Source organism: Glandiceps talaboti, chromosome 21, assembly GCF_964340395.1.
Source record: "Glandiceps talaboti chromosome 21, keGlaTala1.1, whole genome shotgun sequence".
Taxonomy (NCBI): Eukaryota; Metazoa; Hemichordata; class Enteropneusta; family Spengelidae; genus Glandiceps; species Glandiceps talaboti.
This window is the reverse complement of record NC_135569.1, coordinates 2,159,614-2,184,220: the sequence shown is the minus strand read 5'-3', so window position 1 is coordinate 2,184,220 and position 24,607 is coordinate 2,159,614. Positions and strand designations below refer to the sequence as shown.

General features: G+C 38.1%; 2 protein-coding genes and 1 pseudogene across 3 annotated transcripts; 1 reads left to right on the top strand and 2 right to left on the bottom strand.

Moving 5' to 3' along the window:
• Window positions 1–1,619: 1,619 nt before the first annotated feature.
• Window positions 1,620–13,350, top strand: LOC144451329 (uncharacterized). Of its 2 annotated transcripts, XM_078142136.1 has the most exons (17): window positions 1,627–1,721; window positions 1,962–2,609; window positions 3,350–3,433; window positions 3,983–4,005; window positions 4,229–4,316; window positions 5,240–5,389; window positions 5,597–5,822; window positions 6,045–6,164; window positions 6,703–6,780; window positions 7,091–7,211; window positions 8,008–8,189; window positions 8,597–8,726; window positions 9,328–9,509; window positions 10,534–10,657; window positions 11,195–11,409; window positions 11,823–11,843; window positions 12,238–13,348. In XM_078142136.1, the coding sequence occupies exons 4-17, from the start codon at window positions 3,995–3,997 to the stop codon at window positions 12,303–12,305; spliced, it is 1,716 nt and encodes a 571-aa protein (XP_077998262.1). In that variant the 5' UTR covers window positions 1,627–1,721; window positions 1,962–2,609; window positions 3,350–3,433; window positions 3,983–3,994; the 3' UTR covers window positions 12,306–13,348. The 2 variants fall into 2 exon arrangements, with proteins under 2 accessions (XP_077998261.1, XP_077998262.1); XM_078142135.1 differs by lacking the exon at window positions 1,962–2,609 and having other exon boundaries at window positions 1,620–1,721; window positions 12,238–13,350.
• A 5,752-nt stretch (window positions 13,351–19,102) lies between these two features.
• LOC144451447 (ubiquitin carboxyl-terminal hydrolase 15 pseudogene) lies at window positions 19,103–21,283 on the bottom strand (annotated as a pseudogene).
• Window positions 21,284–21,360: 77 nt separating this feature from the next.
• On the bottom strand, window positions 21,361–22,233 carry LOC144451702 (E3 ubiquitin-protein ligase TRIM56-like). The gene has a single exon (XM_078142605.1). It carries the CDS (start codon window positions 22,231–22,233, stop codon window positions 21,361–21,363), a length of 873 nt encoding a protein of 290 aa, XP_077998731.1.
• Window positions 22,234–24,607: the final 2,374 nt, after the last annotated feature.

The following is a 24,607-nucleotide window of genomic DNA, read 5'->3' as shown; positions in this document are numbered from 1 at the left end:
GTTAAATGATGCAGAAAATCAAACGAAAAGTGATGTTGATGACGTCAGTGAGACCAAATATGAACTTATTGTATTGTGTTCATCTAAAAGTATATATAGATGAAGCAAATAGTACATGCATCATTGGTTGAATAAAAACCATGACTTCCAGCGTCTGATAGCATGAATTATTGCTAATATTCGGATGAATTCTACCGCGTAAAAGAAATATAAAACAGCAGAATAGAGGGTATAGTTAGACGCCATTATGTGTACTGTTCTACTTCTCTATAATTCCAAAACGTATTCAACAGTGTGTATAGTTTTTCATTTTGTATTCAGGTCTGCCAACGATAATTTTGATACTGGAGGCAAATATTCATTTACTATCGTTCCTGTTCAGCGCCATAGAACATCACGTCGGATTGGGTCATGGCGCTATACAAATTCTTTTGATTGATTGATTGATTGATTGATTGATTGATTGATTGATTGATTGATTGATTGATTGATTGATTGATTGATTGATTGATTGATTGATTGATTGATTGATTGATTGATTGATTGATTGATAAATTTGTTTTAAAGAAAAACAGATTTTTCACAGGTATCACTGCACGAAACCATTAGCGTATTTTCGATTTTTCATGCTGTGAACTTTCCAACTTTTCAACTTCTTAGAGGCTATACGTCCTAGAAAACATAGCCACTCTGTCCGCCTCCAATATTATCCATAATATCATGCATAATTAATGAGCATACTTTGCTCTCTCTTTTTTTCAATCCAGGAGACACTAAATAACTTAACTGTTAATTAATCAACAGGCTCATATCTTGGCGCTCGATTTTACATCCATGGAAATAGATTGTTAGCTGTAACTCAGTTCTACCAGTGCGTATCGATCTAATGACGTCACTAATTATACTATTTAAAGATGTAGATTCTATTCGAGTTTTTCGGCCAGTGACGAGTGAATAATCGTCAATCAAGTTAGTTGTCTACTCGAAAACTATGCGTTCTGAGAGTTTTCTGTCTTGAGTTCTTGCCCGGGGTGGGCCCAAGTAAATCATATTTTATAAGTCTTTAATGCAGAAACAGAACATTCAGAGGGGATTTTGACCGTTTAAAATAAATATATATCTGCTATGGGAAATTATTGACTCAGAATCGACCCATCCGGGGTCTCAGTATGGCATGCTGTGATGGAGCGCCCTCACACATCGGTCTCTAATCGTGACATATATTTCAAGGCAAACAGTAAAAATGGAACTTAGAAAGCATACTTTATCTCCTCAGCCTGACTTTGTTATCTATTCATCTCTATGATTGCGTTTCTCTGGCGCTTTACATGGAATTAACATGACTTCGTATCTGTTGTGTATCTCATGCTATCTTCCTACTTTACTTTTAAGTTACGGTCCTTCTTTTGACTTTCCATACACGTCTGTTTGTCTGTCTTGAAGTGTGAAAATGAAACCAAACCCAGGGACTAGAACATCCCACAAACTCATACACACGTAATTTTGTTTTGCGACGTTCCCGTGCATCACCCTTTTGTGGCTCAACGTATTTTTTTTAAAGACCTGCGTAATTACATGCGCAGATCCATTTCTACAACCACGCTTCACGTGTATTTCACAACTGCGACGACACCAAGCAAGCAACAGTGTTTGTCAAGTTCTCTTCGATTTTCACATCTTTTGATTTCACAATGGCCATTAAGAGTAAAGGAAAGAACGAGGTAAGTCTTAAAAACATATTACTATTACACGTGAACTGTAAATTGACTGAAATGCATCTAGTTTAATGCAATGTGCACGGATCTTCGAGAAGCCCTATTACAGGGTAGAACGTGGACTTTTAAATTTTAAAACGTGCATGCCATACTATTTTACTTAAAAGATTTCAACTGAAAATCTTCCAAATTTTACATGTTATGAAAATAAATGTGTTTTTTTCGGATATGTTGTCTGTTTTACAGTTGAGCTTGACTATTCAAACAAGGCTGCAACAGAAAACTGCGACAGCGTTGAATTGGGTTGCAGCACGTGCTATCCAAAATGTCCTTGAGGCGATCGATTGGAACGGAACTAGATCCACGGTCGATTACCAAGTCCAAAATTATACGAGCTATCAGTCATGAACGAAATTCAGTGCCAAAGAATTTGTGCCGATCTCTAGTGTTGCAAATTGTAGGGTACCGGGTGGGCCTTGCGTGGTCCACGCACCACTTTTCAGTGTGGGTCTAGCGTGGCCCACGTGTCGAGAACGTTATGTAGGGTAGGTCTTGCCCGACCTACTAGTTGAGTACGTTACGGTGTACATGAAATTACACCACATGTAGCATACGTTGGGCCTAGCGTGGTCCTTGCTGGGGCGGTCACATGTGCGAGAAACACGTGCGTTTTACCATGTAGAGCTTTAGTGCGGGTCTAGCGTGGCCTGCCATCACAGGTCGTCATAAGTGTAACAATGAGGGGTTTCCTGAACTGGGAAAAACGGTTGTATTCTGAAGGTGGTCTGTGGTTGGTTGAGCTGCTGGGAGGCGTCCAATGCCAGACATTGTCCAAGCATGCTGCAACTTCTGATCCACACTTCACATCCAACCTGAATATGGTAATAGTACCAGGTAAAGTAGCTACTAAGAGAGAATGGAGTTTGACTTTGATCAATTTCAGTTAGTCATAAAAATAAAAATATCTTTTTACTGAATTTTTATAGTTCCAAGACAACACTAAAGAAAGAAATATGTTGCCAACTATTAGCATTTTGTTTGACATTGTCAGAAAATGAGACACAGTTGAAGTTTCCTTACCCCCCCCCCAAAAAAAAAATCATTAATCACAATGTCTGTCAGAACACCAAAAGGAAAACATTAAGTCATTTTATTGTGTTGGTTATATTTCACAACAGGGCTATGGAAGTGCAAGTTTTGAAAGTGAATTGTAACCTTGCCCTCATTTGCATAATTATATTCATAACCACACATTCCTTTGAAGTTCTCAATTTGGGGGTGAAAGAAACTTAAACTTTGCCTGAATGATAATTTCCACAAAATGACCTCAATTTTCTCAATAATTTCAAAAATTTAGTTAATAGTACCATAACTATCATGTCGAATATGTTGAACATTTTGAGTGTTTTCAAAATCTACTGAAAATGTGACTATATAAAGGAGACTTGTATGTAGAAAATATAAAGGCTGTGTGTACATGCAATTATATTAAAGTACAAAAGAAATTTCAACAGATTTATTGATGTTTAGCCCGTGTGTGTGCCTTCTGTAGGTGATGTGATGATGTGTCGAATCTTGGACTACTAAATTTAGAATTCTTTTTAATCTAATTCATTTCATTCATCTCTGCTCAGAAAGCTGCCAAGAAGGGCAAAGCAAAGAAGGCACCACCCCCACCAAAGAAAGTGGAATCTTCTGATGACTCTGATTCAGAAGAGGTAAGAAATGAAGTTCGTTTGTTGAGCTTGTGTGACAATATGTGATCGTCCCTTAGAAAAATCAAAATGAACACACAAGTTAGTTTGTTGTGTGACATTGTGTGATCATCTCGCAAAAATCAGAATGATCATATAAGTTAGTTTGAGCTTGTGTGACATTGTGCGATTGTCCCTCGCAAAGATCAGAATGAACATAGAAGTTAAGCTGGATGATTCTTACAATTTAGAGTTCTGTGATGATTTCGATGACGAGGCTGATGTCTCACTTGGTGAGTTCCTCACTTGAGTGTGACGCAATGCTGAATGTGTAACGAGGCATTTGTCTGAGAGCTCTACAATCAGAGATATATAAAAAAAAACACAAAGTTCTAATGTCTGAGGAAAATGAGTAATCCTCAAACTGGCATTGTTTCTAGTTACTGATTCAATATGGCTATAAACATTACTTTACAAAAAACATGCAGATAGGAATTTAATTTGTGTAGCAATATGTTGAGCACTTCCTAATGGATTCTGTATTAATATTGTTATTTTGTGTTCTTTTATCAGAGTGAGGAGGAGATGGAGGTAGCGTAAGTATCCATATTATTTTATCATTCTTTGCTAAAAGAGACACTTTTCAATTCAGTAAAGGAATATTTTGCAGGAACTTAATAGTCGTCAGTATTTTTATTTCAAGGATAGTATTGAGTAAAAACTAGCCAGGTATTTTACTAGGGTTCCCCACCCAATCTTGGCCAAAAACGGACGTCCAACATTTTGGTGCTTCTGATAGAGAATCTTTTATTTTAACAGGCCTGTTGTAACCAAGAAAAAGCAGAAAGCAGCTCCAGTGAAGGCCAAAGCTGTAGCGCCAGTTAAAGCCAAGGGAAAACCTGCAAAGGTGAGTTGTGTAATAAAATACAAATGCATGGCTACTGATTTCCATAGTAGTGGTGAAGTAGTGGAGGTATAAAAGTTATGAGATATCAGTTTCTGGCTATGTAGCACTCATTCACATAGCTCACTGAAAAATGTGTGCTATTATGAATGTGACCTCGCCTACCTGTAGACTTGGAGGACCAATGCTACTACAGTGAATGTCAGTTGGGTTAGCTGAAATAGTGTAGTAGTAGTGTTGGTTCTTCAAGTCTACAGGTAGACTATAGTTAGGATAGCGGAAACAGTGTAGTAGTGTTAGTCCTTCAAGTCTACAGGTAGACTATAGTTAGGATAGTGGAATAGTGTAGTAGTGATAGTCCTTGTAGGCTACAGTTAGGATAGTGGAATAGTGTAGTATTGATAGTTCAAGTCTACAGGTAGGCTCAATGTGACCTCATTTGCATAGTTCAAATGTACAATAAAGCTGCAGGGTATCTAGTCATAATTCCTGTGTCTCATGTGACCAGCACTTCTATTAAAAAAAGACACTCGACTCAACGGTTGTAATTTAAGAATTGACTAACGTTGACATTCTTCTAGGTAATTGGTAGTTTTCCTAGTGTAACTATCAGCCATAGCAGTGGCCCCTGAGTATTTAGCTTTTTTAGCTCCGCTGTCAGCGAAAGCTGAAAGCGTAGCTTTAGGTATAGGTATAGGTGGGTATTGAGGTATAGAGAGTAGAGTGAATCATAGGTGTCCGTCAAACTTTTATATTTTCACTTTTTACTCCGAAAGTGACAGTCGGAATTCTTCGATATTTGGTGTGCATGTTCCCTTGGGGGAGGCTATTCAGATTTGTTCATGCCAAGTTGATCTGTGCCATTTTCAATTTTTTATGATTTTTTTTCCAAAAATGACATTTTTTTTGTTATCTGTGTACAACAGAAACCTGCAAAGAAGGAAAGTTCCTCAGAGGAGGATAGCGATGATGATGATGAGAGTGATAGTGATGAAGAGATGGAAGTTGAAGAACCAGTAACTAAAAGCAAGGCCAAGGGTAAAGCTAAGCCTGCCCCTCCTGCTGCCAAGGGTAAGGTGAGTAATACAAAGCATTGCAATGAGTCCAGTCCTAACTTTTCCTACCTAGCATCAATAGTTATGATGGAAACTGCAGGTGAAGAATTACTCTGCAGGGGGGGGGGGGGGGTGATTAAATATGAAGCTTAGAATTCTAAGAATGTTAGTCACCATGCTTTTCCTGTCAAGTTTCGCTCACATGGCATTTGCAATTATTCCTAGCAGAAAGCACCAGCAAAGGAAAGTTCATCAGAAGATAGTGATGAGGAAGATAGCGATGATGAGGAAGAGGAGACCAAACCTGCAAAGAAAACACCAGTTGTACAGAAAAAGAAAGCGGAATCCTCATCAGAGGATGATGACGAGGATGATGATGATGATGATAGTGATGAAGATGAAGATTCTGAAGAGGAGGAAGAAAAACCTGCGAAAAAAACACTTGCTACCAATGGTATGTTTGTTTTCACCTAGTTTTTGGTTTGTTTTACAACAAGCTGGAGTGAATCTACCTGACTACTCTCACAAGATCTGCCTGACTACTCTCACAATATCTGCCTAACTAATCTCACAAGATCTGATTAACTACTCTCACAAGATCTGCCTAACTGGTCATGGAAATTATCTTGCCTAACTGTGCTCATCAAATAGTCATTGTTTGTTTTTCTCACTGTAGCTACAAAGAAACCTAAACAGAAAGAAGAAAGCGATGATGATGATGACGACGACGATGACGACGACAGTGACGATGAAAGTGATGATTCTGATGAGGAAAGTGATGAAGAGGAGGAAGAAAGTAAGTATCTTATTAATTAAGCATATGTTTTGTGAAGGGTTGATAGATGTCAGTCACTCCTAGCTTGTACTTGTTTGTATTCAGGTCCCAGACAATGCAATATCTTGGATGGCTGTAAGAGGGTCAATTGCAAGGTTTGCTTGATTGCCATCCTCTACAACTAGCAACAGAAAAGCATTTACAAATGACGTTTTACAAAGAAAGTAAATGCATGAATTGGATTAGATTAATAACATGTTGCACAGCATGTTGGAAGTACGGAGACGAGTACAACCCATAACACCAAAGTATACCGGTTTTCTGTATCCATCCACAAGTGTTTATAGCATCCATATCAAGTGTAAAGTATACTGTTTCATTTGTTAATTGACCACATTAGAAAGGCCACATGCCAGGCTTGTAAATAAACCAATTGAAACATATTACACTTGATGTGAATGCTATAACCTTGAAATGTTATACGAGTCTGTCATTCCAAAATGCTAAGAAGGATTTGTTTATCAAAATTTGTGACCTTGTGTATTCTTTGTTGTATCAGAGAAGAAGCCAGTCGCCAAGAAGAGAAAGAACACAGATGATGATTCATCGGCACCCAAAAAAGTGAAGTCAGATGAAGGTAGGTCTGTTACAGATATTACAGAGTTTGAACTGAAGTAGACCTAAACTGTACAGATATTTACAACCATTGCAGCCATTATTTAGAAGTGGTTGCCAAGGAAACATTTTATCAGTAACTTTATAAATCCTGTGATTAACCTAGAGTTTATTAAATACCACCCTAGAGTATGCTGCTGGTTGCCATGGAAACATTTTATCAGTAACTTTATAAATCCTGAGATTAACGTAGAGTTTATTAAATACCACCCTAGAGTATGCGGCTGGTTAATGTAGTTGGTTTGTAAAACTGTATTGATCTTCTCTTACAGAAGAAACCGTCAGTATTTTCATTGGTAACCTGAACAAGGCAACCACTAATGAATCCATTGCTAAACTATTTGAGGATGGAGGAGTGGAAACATCAGATGTAAGAATCAATGCAAGCAGAAGGTAAGATAGCTTCACTTCATTGCTAAACTATTTGAGGATGGGGGAGTGGAAACATCAGATGTAAGAATCAATGCAAGCAGAAGGGAAGATAGCTTCACTTGCACTTTGTCTTTCAATACATTAATCAAATATCTTGAGTTTGAATAAAAGGACAAGTCCAAGTCTGGTTAAAACTTCTGCTTTGTTTGAATCTTGACGTTTTTTGACTCTACATAGTCTTTTTTAAGGGTTAAAAACAAGAGCCAGCAAAGCTATATATATAGCTAAAGGGTTAGCATTAAAGTGGTCATATGGATGAGAATTGGGTATTTATTTTGGATTTTTATTTGATAAAACAGCTTCAGTATGTTTTTCTACTTGAAAAAATAAAGCGAAATAACATATACCAAGTTTATGTTCGGAACTCAATAAAGTGCAAAACATTAAACAATGTGTAAAATGTTTGTTATTGTACGTACAATAACAAACTTTTTACACTTTTTGCATCTTTTTGAGTTATGAACATGGACTTGGTATATGTTCTTTCGCTTTATTTTTTCAAGTAGAAAAAACATAGTGAAACTGTTTTATCAAATAAAAATCCAAAATAAATACCAAAGTCTCATCCATATGGCCACATTAACCAGATTACTGTTGTATACATACATTTACGATCAAAGTCCATCATTTGTACAAATTCAGGTTGTGACACTTTTACTGCTAAACACAGCAAAAACAAATCATTTTCACTTCACACAAAATTATTGACAATACATATGGTTGTTTCCATGGTGACAGTGTGATTGATATCTTGCAGGTTTGGTTATGCAGATCTTGCCAATGCTGATGATTATGAGAAAGCTATGGAACTGAATAACTCGTGTGTAGATGGTAATGAAATCAGACTGGAGAAAGCTAAACCACGATCAGGTGGTGGTGGCTTTGAGAGGAAGTCAGGGGGAGGTGACCGATCATTTGGTTCAGATAACCCAGATAGAGGTAGGGTACTATACACAAGTGGTGTGGTTTTAATAGGATTGGGGGGGGGGATGCAATAGTGTCTAGTTGATATCTCATCAATATTCATTGAAATATGTTAAAAACAAATAGACACAAATGCAAATGTTTGACAATTTTTACACAGTGTTAATACAGTTGTGCTGCAGTGTCATTGGCACTATTTATTGGGTGTTATTGCAATTACACCCAAATGAGGGATGCAATACTTATCTGGAATTATAAAGTTAACTTGTATGATAAACCAAGGTTAAGAATAAACACAAATTTTAGGTCAAAACAAATCCTGGGCTTTGTAGAAAACATCCCAACTATTTTAACTAGATACTCGCACATGAAAAAAAAAGTGTAAAAAATATATTAAATCTACCTAACTTTTCCCCCTTCAGATGCCCGTGATGCCAGAACCTTATTCTGTAAAGGTCTGAACTACAACACTGTAGCAGAGACATTGCAGGAAACGTTCGAAGGATCCATCGATGCAAGGATTCCCATGGGAGAAGACGGAAGATCAAGAGGGTATTTATATTTTTATTGTTACCACAAATGCAAGAAGACTGCCCATTGAAATTCAGATTTAGTTTAAATAACACTATACGAAGTGGTTAGTGCCAATGGTATCCATGGTGATACCCTTAAACAATTTAAATCAAATTTGTGATGTTAAACCTCACAAAACGGATAAACTTTTATTTTGACACGTAACTAGGCAGATTATGAATTAAAATGGCACAAGCAGAGTTTATAAGCAATTTCACTTGCGTAAAAATATTTGCTAATACTCGCCCTCATGATAGGTTTGTGTATCACAAGCATTTGGGTACGTGTTAATTACAAACCAGTCCTCGTAAGCCAATTTTTCAAAACTTAAATTGCATGACTTCTGGTGTGGGCGACTTGGGATTATATTTCCAGAGACTGTTGTCTGGCTCGTAGTCTAGTCCCCAGCTGTCTGGGTAACCAAGACTAATAGCTCTATAGCTCTCATCTGCTGTTTTGACAAAATGGTCACCACAATAGCGTCCCCCAGCAGTGACTCTGGGTAATCAAGACTAATCTTGCTCTCATCTGCTGTTTTGTGAGTGTACATTAATGGAACTTGCATGTTCATTCTTTGCAGACATGGTTATATTGAGTTTGCTGATGAGGCGGCAGCTGAGAAAGCTTATAAAGAATACCAGGGAATAGACCTTGAAGGAAGAACATTAGTCATTGATTTTATTGGGAAAAAAAGCAAAAGGAACTCTATGGGTGGTGGTGGCGGCGGCGGCTTCCAACAGAGAGGACCACCAAGAAAATCAGGTAAATAATTTTATATCGTTTAGACCACAGGGGCTTGAAGGTTTTGTTATCCATGGTTCAACACCTAATCTTTTACTGATAATACGGAACACAGTTCTACATATGAATGCTATAAATGAGTGTAGCACATAGAGAAAGTGCTTTACTCCAGTGTTACTTGTAATATGAATGCTATAAATGAGTGTAGCACATAGAGAAAGTGCTTTACTTCAGTGTTTTTTGTTGTTAGTCTATTTTGAGATCCATTTTTAGCTGGATTTCTTACCTAAGCAGGTCTTCAGTACCTGCAATACAGTTCATTGGTATTTTAACTGAGTTTAGCCCATTAACAGAGTGGTGAAATTCTGTGATGATTTGATGACGAGCCTGACAATGTGCTCTCCCCAGAGAGCATGTAATTTCCTTGATGATCAATCGAGGCATTTGTCTGAGAATCTCTCCACTCTCGCTTAGTTTTCAAAGAACAATACTTGCCTTATGGTACGGTACAACTACAGAACCTGTTACAAACAAGGATGTTCAGTTTTATAGGGGTTGATGGGTGGGGCCGTCATCCTCTCTTGTGGTAGTATTAGACACTGCAACAATAGGGAACTGGCAAATCTGCCATCTTGAATGTTGCATCATGGGAAATATAATGAATATTAATCAATCATTATAATAAACTATATTTTTACATAATTTATAACCACAACTAATCAATTCATGGTTTGCCTGACCTTTATGCAAGGTTTATTCTAATGATAACTCCACAGTAGGTATTACGATAATCACAATCCCATAGTCCTTTGCCTCTGAGCATGCTCAGTCTGGATTGCAAGTTCCCTATTTGGAGCTGTTGAACACTATTATTGTACTTGATTCTTACTTACTGTATGTTATGAATGAATAGACATTGCTATGTATGGTGTATGGTTTTATTAGCTATACAACCATATTTCACAGTCATTAAATAGCATTTGGGGGCTATGTCTTTGAACGTAGAAGACTTGTTTCTCTAATATTTCTCTTTTTCTTGTCATAGAACCAGGAAAGACGCTGTTTGTGGCTAATCTGAGTTTTGACACCACAACAGACTCGCTTCAAGAAGCATTTGGAGGTGAAAGTGCCAGAATTATTACAGACAGAGACACACAAAAGTCCAAAGGGTAAGTACTGTTCACTTTTGGACAGACAAGAACAAGTTGTTACTGGCATAGATTTCCATATGTTGTACCAGCAATTGGTCAGGAACATTTTACAACTCATAACACTAAAGTAAAATGTTTGCATGATTTTCCACAATGGTCCATGGCATCCATATCAAGTGTTTGTGACTTTTATCATTCGTTAGTCAAGTCTGCTCATAGACCCTCAGTTGCAGGGTCTGTTGTCTGCTGTCATTTAGCAGAAAACATGATCTACAAATTGTCAACATTGGAATGGCCACATATTGGTCTATAAAAGTCATTGAAAGAGAGTATACTGTTACATTTGATATGAAGTCATTTTATCTGTTGTTTAATTTCAACTGTTTTTATACACAAAACTGATCTGATCTGGTTTTTCTCATCTAATGCTTTCTTAGCTTTCTTGTATAATTTTCTTTGTACCTTTGTAGTATTTATTAATAAAAATGTAAAAAAAAACTAAAAAAACTCGGTACTACTAGTGACCTTGAAATAATATTAATTTTCTTTTACCAGTTTTGGATATGTAGATTTTGGTAGTGCTGATGATGCCAAGGCTGCAATGGATGCAATGAATGGAGCAGATTTAGACGGCCGTTCCATCCGTGTTGACTTTGCTGCAGAGAAAAGGAGTTCCTTTGGGTCACCGGGAGGCAGAGGGGGTGGACGTGGTGGTTTTGGAAGAGGAAGAGGTGGTGGTGGTAGAGGAAGAGGAGGTGGTTTTGGAAGAGGTGGGTTTTAGTGTTTAATTGTAAGGAACAGTGCAAGAATACAACTCGCAAAAAAAAACACTGATGTGTTTGCTTGCTTGTGGTAAACCGGAATAAGACAAGTTTCATGCAAAGACATACATTGTAACTGATAACTTATCAGAAGCATAAATGCCACATGAGCCAGGATCTCTCTAATAGCATGGTATATGTTGGAGTACAACTCTTAAAGTGGTCATATGGATGAGAATTTGGTATTTATTTTGGATTTTTATTTGATAAAACAGCTTCACTAAGTTTTTCGTGGTAGAGATTTGTGTTAATTCTGTAGATTTTACCAACCTGTAACCAAAACACTATATATAGGCCAACTTCATTGATAACCTATTGGTGATCTCTCCTTTGACCATCTTGATGATATGTTTTATTTCTAGGTGGCAGAGGTGGTGGACGAGGTATGTAGAATTTGTATACTTAGAACTTTCTGGTAACTACACCTAAAACAGTCGGTGATCGCCACCAGACTCTACAAAAATACACGTTTTAAAGCAGACCACTCAAGTTGAGGTGGTTTACGAGCTTGATATGAGAACTGAGGGTGGGAAGTACGAGATGGGGAGGGTGGGAAATACAATGAGGTGGGGGGGGGGGTACAATGAGATAGGGAAGGAGTGCAATGAGATGGAGGGGAGGGTACAATGACAGGGATAGGAAATACAATGAGATGGGATTTCATGTCACTACATATCTCATTCTTACTGCCAATTATTCAAAGTTCTAATATCAAACACAAGAAATAATCACTGCATGTTTATACCATTCATTGTAATATCTGTTTTTTAATCACAGGTGGATTTTCAAGACCCAGAACAGGAATCCAAGAATTCCAGGGAACAAAGAAGACATTTGACGACTAACAACCTTAACACTATTGATGAAAAATCCTTCAAAAACAATGCTGACATTTGTCGTATTGTTGTGATTACTGCCTTTCTTTCTTAACGTCACTGTACAGGGTTTGAGGAATTTATAAGAAACTTTGTACCCTACTTAGACTGTCCAGTCTCTCCATTTAATGGATGGAATCACCACCTTCTGAATACTTTCTTTTCATTGGCTAGTTTTTGTCAGGTGTTTCAAGGCTCCCTAAATTGTGACATTTATTCAGACCACCTAAGTTGATGCAGTTGTGCCAGGAAATAAATACTTATATTTGCTAAGTATCTCAGACTTATGGAGCTATGTATCTTTATTTTTCTTTTTATCGAGATTATTTTATTTATCGATGTCGGCGAATATGATATATATAAGGGACTATTTTATAATGTGTCAATGCATTTGGCCAGAAAGTAGGGCTGGTACAGTACTCCCTTGCTTTTCATTCATGTCGCCACCATTATTATTATTATTCCATAAACATGTTAACCAAACAAAATGTCACCGAAATTAACAGTGAACATTGAAACTTGGGAATACTTGATTGCTTTCAATAGGGATATTTCCCTACTGATTGATGAAATCAAATTACACAAAATTGGAAAAACATGCAGGGAATGTAGATTCTGTACACTGTAATGGGGGGGGGGGGGGGTTGCCACCCATGTCACCATGACCTTTTTTTCCCTGACTTATTGTCAAAGTTTAATAAATAAAATAAAAATAAACTTGTCCGTAACTAGCTGTGTTGTCACTTAAATTTACTACAGGCCTTGGTGTCTGTTCATATATACAGAGATTTTATCTTTATCCTGCAGACTTGTGTAAAATTTACTCTTAACATTAAGAGTATATTTTGTTTTTTTAGAAAAATATTTTGAAATTTTTTTCCTTCGTATTTAAAATGTGTTGATGTAAATTACAATTATGATACGAATATTGACTTTAATATTTGATGTAATTTCTGAAAATATTGAGTCGTAGAGTTAAATATGACAAAGAATAAAGATTTAGTTCACAGAAATTGGTTTTGTCGGCGTGTATTGGTGTGGTGTGAATTAGTCTTGATGCAGTCTGTGGCTTCAATAATAATAATGTAAATGTTTATATAGTGTTTACGTAGTGCTATAAATGATTATAAAATAACACTGTATTATTTGAGAACCTGGGAGTGAAACCTTGGCCTTTTAAAGAGACTATATTTTTATTGTTTTAAGCTTAAGAATTACCAATGTCCACCATTGCATCTCAGGAATGGACGAAATCGGTCTGTCCTGGTGACGTCACGTTGTTTTTGTATTTGATTATGTAACTCGGTACAAAGGTCACGAGCAAGACTGACAGATCAGCCGCTGTGGGCGTGGTCAGGCTGATAACCCCGAACAGATGACGTCATTACTCTACTCTTACTTAGTCCTCAGACCACGTGGTCTGAGCTTAGTCTAGATGCCAACGTACTCTAATCGTGTCGATACAGTACAGGGACTAGACAGTGCCTCCATTAGTACTTTGTAAGAATACGGAATTATACATTTTTACACAAATACGCAAGTGCTGTTACGCAACTACGAAGGCGCGCCCTATGATTGGCTACTAAGTCTAGAAACCTCCCGTCCTATGATTGGCTACTAAGTCTAGAAATCTCCCGTCCTATGATTGGCTACTAAGTCTAGAAACCTCCCGTCCTATGATTGGCTACAAAGTCTAGAAACCTCCCGTGATATTATATCTCATTTATATCAATTGTTTAATGCCAGTCATTTCGTGGCTGGGAGTATGTAGAATCTAATCAAAAATGCCACCAAGGAGATTTCTAAACTTAGTATCAAATCATATCTTTCGATTAGTATCCAATCACAAGAATGTGATTGAAACCTTCCCGCCAAAACTGGATCTTTCACTCATTTAGATAAAGAGGTGAACTTAGTGTAACTTTCATAAGAGTTTTTAGTAATAAAGCTATCAGCTTTAGACTTACTGTCAGTCTTGTCATTCTGCCAGGAACCCCTATCCCCTAAGGAATGATCGCACAAAGTCGTACAAACTCAATAAACGAACTTAGTTTATTTAGGACACCCCCCCCCCCTCCCTCTAAACGAACATTCACAAGTACGACATCACACGTTTATATATGATGTAAACCATGTCACACCGGTTACACCACCACTGCGATCGATACAGTGATGGTGAACCGTGACATTAATACACTACCGAAAACCCAGCACTGTATCTCACATAGTAGTAAATTTTAATCAACTTATCAACATCTCAATAGTAAATACAGAACCTGTTATCATTGAAGCGTGAAAGATTTCGAAATTTGGTTATAAGTGCGAAAATGAAGTTCAGCAATCGCATTGACGCCAGACCCCCTCCCTCCCTAAACGAACGAAGTTCGCTTATATTGAACTTGTGTGGCATTGCGCGATTGTCCCTAACCCCTCCAACGCCCAGATTTTCCAAACTTGGTCATGCTTTAATTTATTTTCGTCGTCGTCCAGCATTTGTTGTTGTTGTTGTTGTTGTTGTTGTTGTTGTTGTTGTTGTTGTTTGTATGAATTCGAATATCGTTAATTCTAATGTATTATCACTATTTTACGTTCAGAAACTAATAATTCTTAAATCTCACCATCAAACAAAATACAAGTTGCGTTGAAACCATAAATGGACAGGGTGTGACTGTAATGTAAATACTGGTACTATGTTTCTGTTATAACGCTGTACACGCTGCAAATGTAAATCTAAGAAACTGATTATAATGAAAACTCAGTCCAAATCTCCACTGTCTATGATCTCTCACGTATAGTATAAAATGTTGCTTTTTTGAACATTGAGTCTAATAATCGTAAGGTAAACGTTTTTGCCTGTATTACGATACGTCGAAAATGCGAATGGGTCTGTTTTTAGATTACCGTCTTTACGCAATCTCGCAAGCCAGAGTTAATATTTCCCTGTGGGAGGCTCGTTAAGAACGTTGCCGTAAAACAGGCCGTGGTTTGCGACGATGTCTTTACGTCGAATCTCTCTTAACAGGTGGTTGTGCGCCAAATCGTTTCGCCTTTATCTTTGTGAGCGTGAGAGTTCCCTTCTTTTTAATTTTTTGCTGCGTGTCTGTCTGTACACATGGAGGCCACGAACCCTCGGCGTTCTTTTCCTCCATCACTATCTGCGCTCCACTATATAACCCAGCATCCTTGACGGTGCATGACTTGTTAAGCAGTAACTTCTGTTGTGGCTTCATGTACCGGATCGTTTCGCATTGGATGCCTACCCTCGTATCAACATTTCTATCAACATTAAATATTTTCCGCATTTCATTTTCGATTTTACCGATTGTGTCCAATTTGCTGAATTCTTTGTAAACGGACCTGTTTTGGTTAGCGTGTCTCGATAGTCTCAATTCGACCAAATGAATTTCAACCTCGCTTTGCCCAAACTGTGTACCTGGAATTACCTTCCGTGTTAGTGGAATTTGCCCTTCAACTTTACCGTACCACCTTGACAGCTTTAACCAAGCCAGTTTCGGAACGAGCTTGAAGTGAAACCCTTCCAGAACATTCCATTTCAAAGTAGGTAGTCCTGTTTCTTTAAAGAGACTGGCATTATCTATGGGACCAGGATGACTAGAAGTCCCCTCTAATCGAGGCACATTCCACATACCGTATCCAACGAATGTTTTCCATTTGTTGAACCATTCTGCTGCGATCAAGTACCATGTATCTCCAGTCATCACAGTTGTCTTCAGAAGTTCCGATATCAACTCTTTCTGTATTTCTAGCTCGGGAAATTCCGGTTGTTCGGGAAATTCCGGTTCTTGAATGTCCGCATTTGTTGTCGTACAAGTAACAGGTGACACGTCACGTGATTTATCTGTGAGATTATCATCATTGATGGCTGGATTTTGAGAAAAATCTGGAGAATTTCTATCAGTGTTTACTGTTTCAGTATTCGTTGCCTGGGAGACAAATACAACATCGCTTTCATCCCCGACAAAAACATCCGAAGTTGCGAGACCATCACCATAGAAACGAATGCCATCTGGATCCGTTACTTGGTCTCTCCTTATACCTCCATGGTCCTCCTTATCTGCATCACACGTGGTACTCTCAATAGAAACACCCTCTACGATATCGACAGATCTGTCACTAAATGAACCAATCGACACATTTTCAAAGTCCAATCTTTTCAACACACTGTCAAGAATGTCAGATTCTTCGAAATTTAGAAACTCAACTTCTTCAACATTATGTTTGATTGTCAATGTCAAAGCCTCTTGACTTTGAGCTGAGATTGTTTCCCTTGCTGCCATCAAAATTGCTTCTGGTTGTTTGGTTGCCCTTTGTAAAGAAGACTGTGTTTTCGATAATTTGGTTCCATCATTTTCAACCTCAGTAAGTTTAGTCAGTAAGTCTTTGTGCGTCGAATCGTATTTATTTTGTAGTTCTTCGAGTGTCTTTGTCTTGTCCTCATGGATTAAGCGTTTTACTTTTTCCAGGGTTTGCGTTACTTTCTGCAACAAGTCTTTCGTAGAGGAACTGATCTTAGACTTCTCCTGGGTGTGGAGTTTCCCTAAAATGCTAATAGCTTCCAGTATTTTCTCCCTCGCTGTAGTATTTGCCTCCTGTTTGCTACTTATTTCTTCGATATTGTCAATCAGTTCTGCGTGTAACCCTTCGGCTGCGTCTTTCAGACGAATGTGTTGATGGTCTGGTGCTTTGTGATTGAACAGTGCGCACTCAGCACACAGAGGCACTTTGCAAGTCAAACAGTAAATCTTTAACTGGTTTTCTTCATGAACGTCACAGAACGTACTCAATTGTTCAAAATGCGGTGCTTCAGACTTCGTCTTTTCATATTCATGTAAAGTTACTTGCTTATGACCTTTAGTTGACCTAGTCCTTAGATGAACCCACTTACAAGAATCGCACAAGTTCGATGCACAGTCAATACATCTAACTACCGCAGCTTTCTTTTCACATCCTTCACAAAACGTACCAAGTTCACCGACTTCTCTTCTTACTCTAAGTAGCTCTACGAATGCGTTCACGGATATACACTTTGGAAGGCCGTTGACCCCACTTCTGGGAAGCTGACAGGAAGTACGGCATGAGGGGCAGCATAGATTTCGACCTCCACTGCCACAAAGTCTTGCCAAACACTCTCTACAAAAGTAATGTTGGCATTGAAGAACTCGTGCATCGGTAAATCTCTCCAGACAAATTTGACAAGTCAGCTGTTCCTCGTCGATTTTATCCAGTAAGCTCGCATCTGTTTCGGTTACCGCCATATTGCCTTTCTTTTTCATGGGCCAGAAAAAGTTATTTACGTCACTCGTTTAGATTTTGACAATACACCCATTCTTAAGTTATATGACATGTAATCAGTCACGTGATCTCACGTGGTTTGTCGTGCAAAGAATAGTTACACTTTGTCACTGTGCCAATAACATATCAAATGACCACACACACACAGTATACTATCAATTCCAACGTTTTAAAAGCCGACAGGGAAGATTTTCCTTAAACACTGAACAATACATAGAAATAAAGCTTTAGAACGTAAATGTTTTAGATATTAAACCTGTGTTTATTTATTCCATTCACACTGTGTGTTACCGAGTTATGTATTGGGATGGGTTAGTATTTGTTTACAAAGTAAGGACACATTTAGGAAACGTCTTATGTAAACTTTGACGACATAGGCATATATTAAGCTTATACTGCGTGAAACATCAATAATGAACTTCGCTCAGTAACCACATTATTTCAAAAGTTGGCGTAGCATTGATGAAATAATGTCCACTTTATACGAACACTGACATGACAAGACACAGGGGAATGTTCATTCAGTGTGTATACCCCAGAGAGACTTGACTTTCAGGTTTTATATTATGTTGTCCAATTTTCATAATTTTATTTTTATTGCAATGCAATGTTTAGTAGAATTGACTTTTCTATGTTTCATATGGATAAAAAACATTTTGAAGAAATCGGCCTCACTGTTGTTCCCCTGTACATGTTCCGTGCATAAAATTTCACACAGTTCACCCATGCGCAGTGTAAGGAGTGAAATTCATAACACAGAATAGGTCTACAGACAGTAAATAGTTTGTAAAACAGTTTAAAAAACTTGGTTGGCCCTATCATGTTTACTGCGCTGTTGAGATACCGTGATCGTTAGCTGGTCGTACCTCAGTGGGCTAGGAGGTCGCTGGTAGGTATGGTACATCTCGGTAAAGTCGTCCTATTCTTTGGACTGCAGATAAGATGCACATTGTCTAATCAAGGTACGAAAAACGTTCACGAAATGACACGAGTCCAGTGGTCATAATTATAACCAAACTAAGTTATTTCACCTTTTGTACAGAGGCTTTACACGAAATATAGTCCACTGTTTAAATTTTATTGAGAATTAAGACTGAAACTAACGGGACTTTCAACATTGTCAACTGAATCCTGAAAAGTTCAAATGAAGTTGTGAACTTAGCCACCCAACAAGAACGACCCAGTGACGGATAAACTTGTCATCACATTTGTGTTGCCATATTTCAAGTTAAAACTATGACTGTGTGAACGTGTTCACTTGAAATTGGTTATCCACATAAATACAATCACATGTCGTACGTGACTATCGGCCATTGAAAACAGTACTGACACCTGGATTAACCGTCTGTAATATGTAAATGACATCATTCCGCCAGTTTTTACATATGTTTACATTAATATTACTGATATCAACCACTTCACAGACATGAGGACATCAAGGCTTACTCGTCTTTTTTATTTCCATAATGATTATTTTTTACAAGTTGGTATTTTTTGTGTTTCTGACTTGTGATAGTGTGTCATTGATTTCAAAACATTGACTCATTATTGTTGGCATGGTAACAATGTATGATTGATGTGTATTCATTCACTTAGTACTGGTATTCATTAACTCATTAATGTTGGCATGGTAACTGTGTATGATTGACGTGTTCATTGCCTTATATTGTTGGCGTAGTAAGAATTTATGATTGACGTGTTCAGTGACAGTTTATTCATTAACTCATTAATGTTGGCATGGTAACAGTTTTATGACTGATGTGCTCAGTAGCTGATTATTCATTGACTAATTGTTGTTGACATGGTAACTATATGATTGACATGAATTCATTGACTGATTATTGTCGACTTGCTAACAGTGTATAATCAGTGACCTTGACAGATATCGTTGCTATGGTAACAAGATACTACTGACTTCTTCATTGTCGACATGTTCACAGTGTCTGATTTGTCTCTCTACTTACAACAAACTGTAGCAAAATGTCTCTCTCCAACGTCTATGGTGACAGTTTATTTGTTTACTTTCCATGTTTGTAACAAAGTTCTGCTTGTACATGTAAATGCTTGCCTGCCATTGGTTGAATACAACTTTGAAATCATTTATTGATGCAACAAAAAAACTCCTCTTGGCAATACCTTTTTTGTATGGTGTCATGAAAAGGCCCATGGTTTTACAACAATGGAATGAAAGAAAACATGAGTGAATATTGTCTAATTTGTACTACTTGTACACTGTAATACACCTGGATGAATTTGATGTTTTCATCCACTGTCTGTGAGACCTTTAGCTATGAAATGGATGTTGCCACTATGAGATGGCATTTGTGGTGACTTCCTGTGTACATTTTTGGAGACTTCCAGTGTTTGTTAATCTTGATTACAGGGTGATTAGGCAGATATCTTACACAACAGAGACACCATATCTCCCACTTGTGTCTGTCTCTCTAAGCTGAAAGCTTGGTTTCCACTGTTGTAAGATATGTCCATGAGTGACTGTGTTGCTTTATGAAGTGTTGCTGGGCAACTAAGTATTGCCTTGACATCAATGTTATGGTGGCTGATCTAGAACTTGTTTTCTTTATGTTTCTTAGGCCATGAACCGTCGTCATTTTGGATTTCTATGACAAGCACTTGACCCCGGTATAAGTTAGCATCTTGAACTGTATTTTCCCTGTTATTTAGATGCTCATACGTATTTGACATGTATTTACACCAAATTCTTATAGTTTTGTTCTCTGGAATACTGAATACACGTCGCATTTCATTCTCAATGAAACCTACAGTGTCTGCTTCGCTGAATTCTTTCCTCACTATTGTGTCTATGTCAGTGTGTTGGCACAGTTTGAATTCCATCAAATAAACTTCAACCTTATAGCGCTTAACGAACATTCCATTTTCTATAACCTTCCTTGCAATTGGTTCCTGATCTTCACTGATACCATACCACATTGATAGTTTTTCCCAGGCTTGTAGTGGGAGTAGTACATAGTCTAATTCATCAATTAGATGTTCTTTTATAACATTTTTCCTGCCTTGTTTCATGAGACCAGAATTATCAATTGGCCCAGGATAACTTGACTGCTCTCCCATTCCAAACATATCAAAGATGTCATATCCAACATATTTCTTCCACTGTTTAAACCATCGACTGCAAATCAGGTACCACGTGCCCCCTTTCTTCAGCGGTGTTTTTAAAAGTTCACTGCTGATCATTGCTTTTTGCTCTTCTAGTTCTGGGATATCTGCTGGTGGTAAAAGAGCAACAGATTGTTTATTTGCTTCATCATTTACTGCTCCAGCAACCTTGTTAGCTTCCTGTACTATATTGATCCCGCTATCTGTTTGTGTTACAGCTAGCATATTTACTACAGCAGGCTTAGCTTCTGTATTGCCACTGTGACTGCAGGGAACACTGTCTTCAATATCAACCAATTGACTCTCAAAAGTTCCTGTCTGTAGTCCTTCCCATTTCAGTGTCTTCAATGTGCTTTTAAGTGATTTCTCTCCTTTGAATAAAGGAAATTCAACTTTGTCAATATCATTCATATCCATACTTTGCACAGCCAAGGTTTCTTGAATTGTATTTGCTAGTGTATGCCGTGTTGTCATAACTACAGCTGGTGACTGCATCATTGTTTGTTGTAGCGAGGAATGCAATGTTGTCAACTTGTCTTGGTAATTCTTGGCGTCTTTCAATTGGCAAATCAGTATTTCATGTTTTTTTCTTGTACTCAGATCGAAGATACTGCACTTTACTGGATTTGTTTTCTTTAATTTGCCGTTTTACGTCATTCAGCCAATCTGTTGCTTCTTTCGTTATCATATCTGCCCATTTGTCAACTTTTTTTTGTTCTCTGGTGTTGATGTCTTTCAACGTCTGCAGAGCCTGATTCAGTTTCCTTTCCACAGCATCACTATCTCTCTGCTTTTTTTCCAAAGCTGAGACATGTCTACTGAGCTCAGTATTCACGCCCTCTACGGCGTCTTTCAAGCGAAGGTGCTCATGACCTTTATGATCAAAAAGTGCACATTCGGAACAAACAGATTGTTGACATGTTATACAGAAAACAGTCAATTCGAGTGCCTCGTGTACGTCACAGTAGACAACAGCCTGGTCGAAGTTCGGACTTTTAGACTTAGTTTCTCTGTACTCATCGAGTCTCATTTGTTTATGACCTTTAGTCAAGCGGCTTTTTTCATGAGCTTTTCCACACGTACAGCAAATACTGACAGCACAATCGATACACCGTACAGAAGGTGGTCTTTCTTCACACAAGTCACAGACACCATGTTCACTGTCATCAGCTTTCTGACTTTGAAACACGTCTACAATGGCGTTTACAGACAGACATTTTGGTAGACTATCAGCTCCGCTACCCGGAAGTTTAGTACTGCTACGACATGTAGGGCAATTGACCGTGGGTTTACCTTTAGTAAGTCGAACCAAACAGTGTCTACAGAAATAGTGTTGACATGGCAACACCCTGGCATCTGTTAACCGCTCTAAACAAATCTGGCAAGTCAGATGTTCTTCGTCGATACGATCAAGAAGGCTTTTGTTTGTTCCTGCTGTACCTGTAGCCATTGTCGCCTTCGTGCAAAATGAGGAAGTGAAGATGGTGTATGTACTCGAATTGGAAGTTGAGTAAACCACATTTCCAAAATACACCGTTGATGGTGCACACCACCTAGGTACGTATGCACAGTGCTATGCAGGAGCCTTTAGTGATGATATCACAAATTGTAAACTTTTTTCTTTTATATGCATGCCATTCTGCAGTTCTCTCGGTCGTGTAATGTCTGTCTTATGTCTGTTAATGTCGATATTTACATAACTCATCAATGGTGAATGGATTTTTTAAAAAACGTTATGTAACGATTAAGTGTGCATCCTATTCAACTATTAGGCACTATAACAAGTTTATCAATAACAATATTATGCAGATAATGTATTATAATTAGTGAAACACATACCAAGCATACACATTTGTAGGTCACAATTAGAGGATTGTGGGTAATTATTAGTGAGTATGCAAATATTGTAACTATCCGATGTGATAGCCATCTGTGCATACAGCAGTGAATACTGCATATGGCGTGATAACCATACTCACCATACATACAACAATATCTCAGTTAGATTGTCATTGTATGACTTATAGAAACCCATCTATAGAATAACTCGTACTACCCCTTATGAAAATTGCAGCTGCAGGTTTCTCACCCAGTTTTAGTATTTGCCACACCTCTGCTGTATCTATATATGCCGCAAAGATAGCTGCTCCCCTTCGGCATCTCTGCAGCAGAGATAGTAGTCTATTTGCTAGACCTCGGATGTTCTTCCAATAAAATACGACACACGACCGAACATCGCTATCGAGGATGGAACATCCAAGGCAAGCCCTCACTGCGAACTTCGTTCACTTATAGTATCGAAAGAAAGCCCGAACGTCTAGCAGCAAGACTACAGAGATAGCTGCCCCTCTGTGGTATCTCTGTAGCAAATGAAAAATGCCATTCAAATTAGCTCTGTTGCTGCACGTCACCTTTGATGCAGAGATTTCCTGTGCGCACCCTTGCCGCGGAGATCTGTCGTAGAGATTGTCGCACCATTGATGCAGACATTTCCTGTGCGCACCCTTGCCGCGGAGATCTGCTGTAGAGATTGTCGCGCCTTTGATGCAGAGATTTCCTGTGCGTACCCTTGCCGCGGAGATCTGTCGTAGAGATTGTCGCACCATTGATGCAGAGATTTCCTTACGCACCCTTGCCGCGGAGATCTGCCGTAGAGATTGTCGCAACTTTGATGCAGAGATTTGTAGCTTGATAGCTCAGATCACATGATCCCAATAATGCAATCAGATGACATTAAGAAATAAATAATACAAATTTGTTTATTTCACACATGTAAAGAAAAACTGTTCTAACAGAAAGCTGACAACAATTTCAGTAAATCAGTTTTACACTTTATAAAACTGTTTTGTTTATATGCAAACTACTCGATATGCCTTAACCAAAACAGTATTACATTGTCTGTGGATAAACATATTTTTGTAGCTGTAGACATGATATGGTACAAGAAATCAAATCAAATTGGTTTTCATGTCCGTACCCTAAAATCAGCGCCATCAACTTTTAGCGATTTTATTATTTTTTCTTGAATACGTCAAAAAAGTTTAGGTCGGCAGTGAGAAACTAGGTCGGGTCGGGTAACTTGATCCAAGCATTTTTTTAGGCCCAAGGAGAAAATGTTTTGGCACCTTCAAAGCCAGTTCGAATTGTCCACTACTGATAAAACGACATTTCTAGACACTACTAGTGCAAGGGTTGTAGTAAGACTGTATAGGGTAACACTATTTACTTGCTTTAGGCCATGAACCGTCATTATTTTGAATTTCTATAACTAACACTTGACCTTGGTATAGATCTGCTTCCTGTACTGTAATTGACTTTTCAAGTAAAAACTTATAAGTATCACCCATATATCTACACCAAATTCTTGTAGTTTTGTCTTGTGCAATACTAAATATACTTCGCATTTCGCTTTCAATGAAATTGATGGTGTCTGCTTTGCTGAATTCTTTCGTCACAACTGTGTCTACATCCGGGTACCGACAGAGTTTGAATTCCGTCAAATAAACCCCGACATGACAGTGTTTAACGAACATTCCACTCTCGACAACTTTTCTCGCAATCGGTTGTTGGTTTTCATTGATCCCGTACCAAGTCGTTAGCTTTTTCCAGGCTTGCTGTGGAACTGTGACGTAGTCTACATTACTAACCAACTTTTCTTTTAGAACTGTTCCCTTGTTTTCCTTCATAAGACTACAATTGTCAATTGGACCGGGATGACTTGAAAGTTGTCCTACTTCGTCTGTATCCTTGTCATAACCAACGTATCTCTTCCATTTTTGAAACCATCGACTATCGATCAGGTACCACGTGTCTCCCTCTTCCAT